Raw genomic sequence first — 10,542 nt, 5'->3', positions numbered from 1 at the left:
GCCTGACTGGTAACATGGAGACAATCTGACTGAGATCTGGTTGTCAATAGAGAAGTTGACAGATGGCTGGTTGCCTGGAGACAGATTGACAGGTAGTGATTGGTTGCCTGGAGACAGATTGACAGGTAGTGATTGGTTGTCTGGAGACAGATTGACAGGTAGTGATTGGTTGCCTGGAGACAGATTGACAGGTAGTGATTGGTTGTCTGGTGACAGATTGACAGGTAGTGATTGGTTGCCTGGGACAGATTGGCGGGCATCTCGTTACCTCGTTCCTTCTTTGCCTTTGGATGACGCTATAGAAGGGTCTGTGTCGTCACGGGGCTCTCGGAAGTGTGTGTCGTCACGTCGCGGTGACGCGATCGCGTTGTTTTGATGACGCGCCGCGCCGAGTCGGGGCCCAGTCCGGGAGCTGCGGACCGCGGCCTTTCCTCAGCGCCGCCCCACGCAGCACTCTGGCCTCTTCGTCGGACTCGGAGCCCGGTGGAGCGTCTCCGCCGCCGCCGCCGCCCAGGAAGAAGCAGCGAGTGTCCGCCAGCGGGCCCGGGCCCCGCCGCCGCCGCACCGTCATCGCCATGCAGCAGGCGGCCTCCGGCTCGGCCTCAGCCCCGGCCCCGGCCCCGGCCCCCAGTACCAACGGGGCCCAGCCCGGCTCCCCGCCCGCTGCCAACGGCCAGCTGCCGCACCTCGCCCTCGGCCTGCCGCCCGACTGCCCGGCCGGGCCCGACCCCCACGGCGCCGCCGCCACCGCCGCCGCCATCGCCGCCGCAGGCCGCAAGAAGAAGCGGCTGTCCCGGGCGGACGAGGACGTGATCCGGCTGATCGGGCAGCACCTGCGGGGCCTCGGATTCAAGTAGGTGCCGGGGCCGGGGCCGGGGCCGGGGCTGAGCCCCTCGGGGTGACAGAGACTGCGGGCTACCTTCCTCCCCCTGTCGGGGAGACGGGCCCTCGGGGTGGGCAGTAAACTACTCCCGGGGGAGGCGGAGATCCAGGGGCCTGTGGGGTGGGAGAGCCTGGCAGGGGAGTTCGTGCTGGAGGGAGAGGGATGTTGTGTCTGTGTGTTGGAGGGGTGTCCCCCCCCGTGTCTGTCTGTGTGTTGGAGGGGTGTCCCCCCCCGTGTCTGTCTGTGTGTTGGAGGGGTGTCCCCCCCCGTGTCTGTGTGTGTGTTGGAGGGGTGTCCCCCCCTGTGTCTGTCTGTGTGTTGGAGGGGTGTCCCCCCCCGTGTCTGTCTGTCTGTCTGTTGGAGGGGTGTCCCCCCTGTGTCTGTTTGTCTGTGTGTTGGAGGGGTGTCCCCCCCCGTGTCTGTCTGTCTGTCTGTTGGAGGGGTGTCCCCCCTGTGTCTGTTTGTCTGTGTGTTGGAGTGGTGTTCCCCTGTGTCTGTCTGTGTGTTGGAGGGGTGTCCCCCCTGTGTCTGTCTGTCTGTGTGTTGGAGGGGTGTCCCCCCCCGTGTCTGTCTGTCTGTCTGTTGGAGGGGTGTCCCCCCTGTGTCTGTTTGTCTGTGTGTTGGAGGGGTGTCCCCCCCTGTGTCTGTCTGTGTGTGTGTTGGAGTGGTGTTCCCCTGTGTCTGTCTGTGTGTGTGTTGGAGTGGTGTTCCCCTGTGTCTGTGTGTGTGTTGGAGGGGTGTCCCTGCTGTGTCTGTCTGTGTGTGTGTTGGAGGGGTGTCCCTGCTGTGTCTGTCTGTCTGTGTGTTGGAGTGGTGTCCCCCCCTGTGTCTGTCTGTGTGTGTGTTGGAGTGGTGTTCCCCCTGTGTCTGTCTGTCTGTGTGTTGGAGTGGTGTCCCCCCCTGTGTCTGTCTGTGTGTGTGTTGGAGTGGTGTTCCCCTGTGTCTGTGTGTGTGTTGGAGGGGTGTCCCCCCGTGTCTGTGTGTGTGTTGGAGGGGTGTCCCCCCTGTGTCTGTCTGTGTGTGTGTTGGAGGGGTGTCCCCCCTGTGTCTGTCTGTGTGTGTGTTGGAGGGGTGTCCCCCCTGTGTCTGTGTGTGTGTTGGAGGGGTGTCCCCCCTGTGTCTGTCTGTGTGTGTGTTGGAGGGGTGTCCCCCCCCGTGTCTGTCTGTGTGTGTGTTGGAGGGGTGTCCCCCCCGTGTCTGTGTGTGTGTTGGAGGGGTGTCCCCCCCGTGTCTGTCTGTGTGTGTGTTGGAGGGGTGTCCCCCCTGTTTCTGTCTGTCTGTGTGTTGGAGGGGTGTCCCCGCTGTGTCTGTGTGTGTGTTGGAGGGTTGTCCCCCCTGTGTCTGTCTGTGTGTGTGTTGGAGGGGTGTCCCCCCTGTGTCTGTCTGTGTGTTGGAGGGGTGTCCCCCCTGTGTCTGTCTGTGTGTGTGTTGGAGGGGTGTCCCCCCTGTGTCTGTCTGTGTGTATGTTGGAGGGGTGTCCCCCGTGTCTGTCTGTGTGTTGGAGGGGTGTCCCCCCTGTGTCTGTCTGTGTGTGTGTGTTGGAGGGGTGTCCCCCCCTGTGTCTGTCTGTGTGTTGGAGGGGTGTCCCCCCTGTGTCTGTCTGTGTGTGTGTTGGAGGGTGTCCCCCCCGTGTCTGTCTGTGTGTGTGTTGGAGGGGTGTCCCCCCTGTGTCTGTGTGTGTGTTGGAGGGGTGTCCCCCCTGTGTCTGTCTGTGTGTGTGTTGGAGGGGTGTCCCCGCTGTGTCTGTCTGTGTGTGTGTTGGAGGGGTGTCCCCCCTGTGTCTGTCTGTGTGTTGGAGGGGTGTCCCCCCCTGTGTCTGTCTCTGTGTGTGTTGGAGGGGTGTCCCCGCTGTGTCTGTCTGTGTGTGTGTTGGAGGGGTGTCCCCCTTGTGTCTGTCTGTGTGTTGGAGGGGTGTCCCCCCTGTGTCTGTCTGTCTGTGTGTTGGAGGGGTGTCCCCCACTGTGTCTGTCTGTCTGTGTGTTGGAGGGGTGTCCCTGCTGTGTCTGTCTGTCTGTGTGTTGGAGGGGTGTCCCCCCTGTGTCTGTGTGTGTGTTGGAGGGGTGTCCCCCCTGTGTCTGTCTGTGTGTGTGTTGGAGGGGTGTCCCCCCCTGTGTCTGTCTGTGTGTGTGTTGGAGGGGTGTCCCCCCCTGTGTCTGTCTGTGTGTGTGTTGGAGTGGTGTTCCCCTGTGTCTGTGTGTGTGTTGGAGGGGTGTCCCCCCTGTGTCTGTCTGTGTGTGTGTTGGAGGGGTGTCCCCGCTGTGTCTGTCTGTCTGTGTGTTGGAGTGGTGTCCCCCCACTGTGTCTGTCTGTGTGTGTGTTGGAGGGGTGTCCCCCCCGTGTCTGTCTGTGTGTGTGTTGGAGGGGTGTCCCCCCTGTGTCTGTGTGTGTGTTGGAGGGGTGTCCCCCTGTGTCTGTCTGTGTGTGTGTTGGAGGGGTGTCCCCCCCTGTGTCTGTCTGTGTGTGTGTTGGAGGGGTGTCCCCCCCTGTGTCTGTCTGTGTGTGTGTTGGAGGGGTGTCCCCCCCTGTGTCTGTCTGTGTGTGTGTTGGAGGGGTGTCCCCCCCTGTGTCTGTCTGTGTGTGTGTTGGAGGGGTGTCCCCCCCTGTGTCTGTCTGTGTGTGTGTGTTGGAGGGGTGTCCCCCCCTGTGTCTGTCTGTGTGTGTGTGTTGGAGGGGTGTCCCCCCTGTGTCTGTCTGTGTGTTGGAGGGGTGTCCCCCCCGTGTCTGTCTGTCTGTGTGTTGGAGGGGTGTCCCCCCCTGTGTCTGTCTGTGTGTGTGTTGGAGGGGTGTCCCCCCCTGTGTCTGTCTGTGTGTGTGTTGGAGGGGTGTCCCCCCTGTGTCTGTCTGTGTGTGTGTTGGAGGGGTGTCCCCCCTGTGTCTGTCTGTGTGTGTGTTGGAGGGGTGTCCCCGCTGTGTCTGTCTGTGTGTGTGTTGGAGGGGTGTCCCCCGCTGTGTCTGTCTGTCTGTGTGTTGGAGGGGTGTCCCCCGTGTCTGTCTGTGTGTGTGTTGGAGGGGTGTCCCCCCCGTGACTGTCTGTGTGTGTGTTGGAGGGGTGTCCCCCCTGTGTCTGTCTGTCTGTGTGTTGGAGGGGTGTCCCCCCTGTGTCTGTGTGTGTGTTGGAGGGGTGTCCCCCCTGTGTCTGTCTGTGTGTGTGTTGGAGGGGTGTCCCCCCCGAGTCTGTCTGTGTGTGTGTTGGAGGGGTGTCCCCCCCGTGTCTGTGTGTGTGTTGGAGGGGTGTCCCCCCCGTGTCTGTCTGTGTGTGTGTTGGAGTGGTGTCCCCCCTGTTTCTGTCTGTCTGTGTGTTGGAGGGGTGTCCCCGCTGTGTCTGTGTGTGTGTTGGAGGGATGTCCCCCCTGTGTCTGTCTGTGTGTGTGTTGGAGGGGTGTCCCCCCCTGTGTCTGTCTGTGTGTGTGTTGGAGGGGTGTCCCCCCCTGTGTCTGTCTGTGTGTGTGTTGGAGGGGTGTCCCCCCCTGTGTCTGTCTGTGTGTGTGTTGGAGGGGTGTCCCCCCTGTGTCTGTCTGTGTGTTGGAGGGGTGTCCCCCCTGTGTCTGTCTGTGTGTTGGAGGGGTGTCCCCCCCGTGTCTGTCTGTCTGTGTGTTGGAGGGGTGTCCCCCCCTGTGTCTGTCTGTGTGTGTGTTGGAGGGGTGTCCCCCCCTGTGTCTGTCTGTGTGTGTGTTGGAGGGGTGTCCCCCCTGTGTCTGTCTGTGTGTGTGTTGGAGGGGTGTCCCCCCTGTGTCTGTCTGTGTGTGTGTTGGAGGGGTGTCCCCGCTGTGTCTGTCTGTGTGTGTGTTGGAGGGGTGTCCCCCGCTGTGTCTGTCTGTCTGTGTGTTGGAGGGGTGTCCCCCGTGTCTGTCTGTGTGTGTGTTGGAGGGGTGTCCCCCCCGTGACTGTCTGTGTGTGTGTTGGAGGGGTGTCCCCCCTGTGTCTGTCTGTCTGTGTGTTGGAGGGGTGTCCCCCCTGTGTCTGTGTGTGTGTTGGAGGGGTGTCCCCCCTGTGTCTGTCTGTGTGTGTGTTGGAGGGGTGTCCCCCCCGTGTCTGTCTGTGTGTGTGTTGGAGGGGTGTCCCCCCCGTGTCTGTGTGTGTGTTGGAGGGGTGTCCCCCCCGTGTCTGTCTGTGTGTGTGTTGGAGTGGTGTCCCCCCTGTTTCTGTCTGTCTGTGTGTTGGAGGGGTGTCCCCGCTGTGTCTGTGTGTGTGTTGGAGGGATGTCCCCCCTGTGTCTGTCTGTGTGTGTGTTGGAGGGGTGTCCCCCGTGTCTGTCTGTGTGTGTGTTGGAGGGGTGTCCCCCCCGTTACTGTCTGTGTGTGTGTTGGAGGGGTGTCCCCCCTGTGTCTGTCTGTCTGTGTGTTGGAGGGGTGTCCCCCCTGTGTCTGTGTGTGTGTTGGAGGGGTGTCCCCCCTGTGTCTGTCTGTGTGTGTGTTGGAGGGGTGTCCCCCCCGTGTCTGTCTGTGTGTGTGTTGGAGGGGTGTCCCCCCCGTGTCTGTGTGTGTGTTGGAGGGGTGTCCCCCCCGTGTCTGTCTGTGTGTGTGTTGGAGTGGTGTCCCCCCTGTTTCTGTCTGTCTGTGTGTTGGAGGGGTGTCCCCGCTGTGTCTGTGTGTGTGTTGGAGGGATGTCCCCCCTGTGTCTGTCTGTGTGTGTGTTGGAGGGGTGTCCCCCCCGTGTCTGTCTGTGTGTGTGTTGGAGGGGTGTCCCCCCCGTGTCTGTCTGTGTGTGTGTTGGAGTGGTGTCCCCCCCATGTCTGTCTGTGTGTGTGTTGGAGGGGTGTCCCCCCTGTGTCTGTCTGTGTGTGTGTTGGAGTGGTGTCCCCCCTGTGTCTGTCTGTGTGTTGTTGGAGGGGTGTCCCCCCTGTGTCTGTGTGTGTGTTGGAGGGGTGTCCCCCACTGTGTCTGTCTGTGTGTGTGTTGGAGGGGTGTCCCCCCTGTGTCTGTCTGTGTGTTGGAGGGGTGTCCCCCGCTGTGTCTGTCTGTGTGTGTGTTGGAGGGGTATCCCCCCTGTGTCTGTCTGTGTGTGTGTTGGAGGGGTGTCCCCCCTGTGTCTGTCTGTGTGTTGGAGGGGTGTCCCCCCCGTGTCTGTCTGTCTGTGTGTTGGAGGGGTGTCCCTGCTGTGTCTGTCTGTGTGTGTGTTGGAGGGGTGTCCCCGCTGTGTCTGTCTGTCTGTGTGTTGGAGGGGTGTCCCCCCCGTGTCTGTCTGTGTGTTGGTGGGGTGTCCCCCGCTGTGTCTGTGTGTTGGAGGGGTATCCCCCTGTGTCTGTCTGTGTTGGAGGGGTGTCCCCGCTGTGTCTGTCTGTGTGTTGGAGGAAGTGGAGTGATGTAACCCCCTCCCCCCGTGTTCCTGTGTGTCTCTCTGTTGGGGGGGGTTGATGTGACTCCCCCCATGTCTCTGTGTCTGTCTGTATGTGTGTCTCTCTGTTGGAGGAGAGGGAGGGGTTGATGTGAATCTCACCCCCCCCCCCCGTGTCTGTCTCTGTCGGAGGGTGGGGGATGGTGTGTTTGTGTGGGGGGGGGTAGTGGGGTAGTGAGCCACACTCTGTGAGGATTAGGCCCTTGATCTCCTTTTCTTAAGGGGTCTGTAAGTAGGTCACCCCAAGTCTCAGTGTCTGACTCTGATCCCCAGTGCGGGGGAATGGTACTCTGTCACCCCTTCCTTTGTGTGTGAGGTGAGGGTCTCGGTGTCTGTGAGGGGAATGGTACTCTGACACCCCTTTGTGGGTGAGGTGAGGGTCTCGGTGTCTGAGGGGGTAATGGTACTCTGACACCTCCCTGCCTACCGTATCCGCAGCATTCCACTTTCCCTGCATTGAATCAGTCTGTTAAGTGTGTCTGTACAGTAACTTGTAATGTGATTGTTTTCATATTTATATTGTGTGTGTTCTTGAGCTGTTTAGGATCCAGAGTAACAATTATTTCATTCCCCTTTGCACTGAAGAATGCCAATAGGCAATCTTGAATTCTGCAGAGGAGGAACAGCCTGGTTAATGCCCCACTCTTGAGGGCAGCTCAGCACTTTGACTGGAGCCACCAGTGCTGTACAGTCCGCCCTCCTTATCCGCATGCACGGATTCAACCAACCGCGGATCGGGGAAACCCGGAAGCTGAGCATTGTTCGCCTCGCGTCTACTTGTGTTGTGAGCAAGAGGAAGCAGTTTAAGGCTGGTAAGGGATGGTTGGCCAGCTATGTAAAGCGGGAAAATCGGGATCAGCTGATGCCGAGGCGTTCCCAGAAGAGCTACGATGGTTGCCTCTGTACTGAACATGTACAGTCGGCCCTCCTTATCCGCAAGGGTTTGGTTCCGGGACCCCTCGCAGATACCAAAATTCGCAAATGCTCAAGTCCCTTATTCAACCTGTTTCAATGAGGTGGACCTTGGGACCCAGCGGAACCCAGACCTTATTTAACCTGTCGCAGTGCGGTGGACATTAGGACCTGGCGGTAGAACTCTGAATCTGCTATGTTTCTGTTCAGGAAAATAATCACGATCACGAATGAAAATAAAGTGATCGGAAAGAGGTGAAACGCCATTGGTCATTGGAAAAGCGTTAGGCTACATCGGTCAACGATCGGAACAATTTTAAAGGATAAAGTGAGAAAGGCTCTGCCCCGATGAAAGCTACAGTTATTACTACGCAACGCAGTGGTTTAATTATTGGGTTTTTGATCCTCCACATCAACCCAGCATGGTGGAGAATGCACTCGGAAGTGGTCTGTCACTTGATCGAACTTGGGAACTTCTCGAGCCAGGCGCTGAAACATATGTTTTTAAGTGTTTTATATGCATAGAAAGGTAAAATATATACTGTACACTAAGACAAACGTTTGACTAACTGATGCTAAATAATACTGGATGTACCTGTTCCAACTTACTTAGTAAGAGAACTTCTGATTTTTTTTCGATCCCGATCCATGATAACCCATGCACATCCTCCTGTATACTTTAAATCAACACTAGGTTATTTATAATACCTAATACAATGTGAATGCTATGTAAAATAGTTGTTATACTGTATTGTTTAGGGAATAATGACAAGAAAAAGAAAGTCCGTACATGCTCGGAACAACAAGTGCTGGAGAGAGAACTTCTGGGTTTTCGCGATTCGCGGTTGGTTGAATTCGACGATAAGGAGGGCCGACTGTACAGACTTCTTGTCTTGTCGTTATTCCCTAAACAATTCAGTATAACAACTATTTACATAGCATTTACATTGTATTAGGTATTATAAGTAATGGAGAGATGATTTAAAGTATACAGGAGGATGTGCATAGGTTATATGCAAATACTACGCCATTTTATATAAGGGGCTTGAGCATCCGTGGGGGGTCCCGGAACCAACTCCCCGCGGATAGGGAGGGTCGACTGTAATAACCTGTGGACTGTTAATTCCTCACTGCAGCGAGAAATCAGAGCTGTGGCCCCACTTTCTTGGGGGCATAGCAGTTGAAATAACAGAGTGGGGCAGTTGGTGTCTGACAACATCAGGGGGGTGAGTCCTTTGCACGGGGCCGATCAGGGGTATTGTCTGTGTACATTTTCCCTGTACGTGTGGGGGCCATGGGAGCTGTGTTTGGAAAGGTCCCTTGGTTGGGTGTTGGAGCCGCAACGCCCTTTTGAGATCTGGCAGCGTTGTCCAGTCACGTGGCCGTTTGGGGTGTGTGCTCTCGGGTGCTTCGAAGAGGGTTCTCTCTGTACGAATGCCATTGGGACTGTAATCCTCTTTGTGAATGCCTGGATCTCCTTGGTGTGCGAGTTTGACACTGTGAAAGGCTTTGTGCATGGGGGAAGATCACCGTTTATCACCAATTCTGATCCCCGCTGATGGGGATTGGGCTCTGTGAAAACTATTATTCCTTAATTTACATGGAGGGGCAATTAGAGTTGTAAACCTTAAAAGGGCATTTGTGTATAATTGCAAAAACATTGAAGTGGATCTAAAGAAGACATTGGCTCTGGAATGCCCTCCTTTTATGTGGGGATCAGTGCTGTGAGAGTGGAGAACGGAGGGACCCAGTCTATCCCAAACAAGGGTGGGAGCCATCACTTCGTGTGGCCTGTGAATCTTCTTCAGAGTGGAGCTTGTATGAGATTTTGTCCCCTGCGTAATGGAGGGGCGGGGGGACGACTGCTGTTTGGGAAGGAGGATCAAGGCTACGATCCTCCCTTCAGAACAGAGATGAGGAATTTCTTTAGCTAGAGGGTGGTGAATTCAGCTGTGGTGGCCAAGTCTGTGGGTATATTTAAAGCGGAAGTTAATAGGTTTTTGATTGGGAAGGGACGTCAGAGGTTTCATGGAGAAGACAGGCGCAGTAAGTCGCCATGGTGGAGCAGACTCAATGGGCTGAATGACTCCTGTGTCTTACGGTTCTTTCTGTGTGGGCAATGTGCTTGGGGTAGCCATTTGTGTGGAGGGTGCAGTCATGTGTTGGGGCCATTGTATCAGGGCTGCAGGGAGAGAGCACCCTCACTCTGCAGTGACCCGGTCTGCGGTAGGAGAGACATTACGACTGTCAGCACAGTGAGCCTTGGCCCTGAGGATTGTGGCTACAATTGCTTTTTCTCAGTGAGGCTCGGCTGTGAGCAGTCAGGCTTTCTATCCGGTTCTCGTAAGCGTTGGTGGCACCTCTGAGCTGTGTGGTAACTGAAATACGCCTATGCACGTAGCTTTTGTTGCTGCGCGGCTGACAATTTCTTTTACATGGTATAGTTTTGAAATAACGTTGGTATAATTTTAAAATACCCTGTAATTAGTTGTGTTAGTGGATATGATGCATATATTTTCTAAATAATAAATGTACTACAGCCTTTGAAACATTTTGAAGTTTCAGCATATTTAGATTGTTGGTGTTTCAAGTTACAACGCTGTTACAAATTGTGACAATGAACACAGAATGGAACTCGGTAGCTCATTGCGAATGAACTGCTGAGCACTGACGCCGTCTAGTCAAAACATTTTACTTTTACTATTGTGCTTGTCAGTTGTTTTGACTGCCTGACGTTTGATTGTTTGATGTGCATATTACATAAATGCATTTGAAGTGCCAGATTTGAATTGCTGAGAGAAATGGTTGGTCTGAGCAGCTATAGAAAGCAAATTAGACGGAACATTGCCTATGGGTCTTGTCCTCAATTTTTGCATTGAGGACAGTGGACCTGCATCTATAACCCTGTGGTTTGAGGGAATCTCCCTCGTGGACGGAGTGTGATTTCATTTTCGGGCTCGATGGGGCCGTGATTCACCTTTGGAAAATGGGAGCTGAGAACCCCTCTATGTGCAAGGTGTGAATCTCCATTGGGACCCTGATTTCCTTTGGTATGTGGCACGTCACTGTGACCCCTGTATGTGGGGGAGTGTTTGTGTTTGTGCTCTCATTGGTTCATAAGGCTTGGCGTTATGAACTCATTGCTGCCATTGGGGGGCAGGTACAGGAGGGAGCTTTGGGTTCAGGAACAGTTATTACCCCTCAACCATCAGGCTCCTGAACAAGACAGAATAACCTCTCACCTCAACTTTCAACTGATTCCTTAACCTAAGGAATCATTTACAAAGACTCTAAACTGTCTTTTGCACATTGGTTGTTTGGTAGTATTTGCAGTTTTTCTCTCATTCCCTTGTATTTCTTTGTATCGGAATCTCAGGTTGGTATGGGGGAGATATGAACTTTGAAGTGAGCTG

The 10,542-nt window shown here is 55.7% G+C and overlaps 1 protein-coding gene across 1 annotated transcript in view; it reads left to right on the top strand.

The window, feature by feature from the left end:
* The first annotated feature begins 387 nt into the window (after window positions 1-387).
* LOC140724060 (WD repeat-containing protein 26-like) overlaps window positions 388-10,542 on the top strand; it is a 168,244-nt gene continuing 158,089 nt past the window's right edge. The window contains 1 exon segment of the mRNA XM_073038544.1: window positions 388-853. Within this exon segment, the coding sequence (XP_072894645.1) occupies window positions 576-853 (278 nt within the window). The 5' untranslated portion in view covers window positions 388-575.

Source organism: Hemitrygon akajei, unplaced genomic scaffold (genome assembly GCF_048418815.1).
Source record: "Hemitrygon akajei unplaced genomic scaffold, sHemAka1.3 Scf000156, whole genome shotgun sequence".
Taxonomy (NCBI): Eukaryota; Metazoa; Chordata; class Chondrichthyes; order Myliobatiformes; family Dasyatidae; genus Hemitrygon; species Hemitrygon akajei.
Note: the sequence above shows the minus strand (reverse complement) of the source record. Positions and strands in the feature narration are given on the sequence as shown.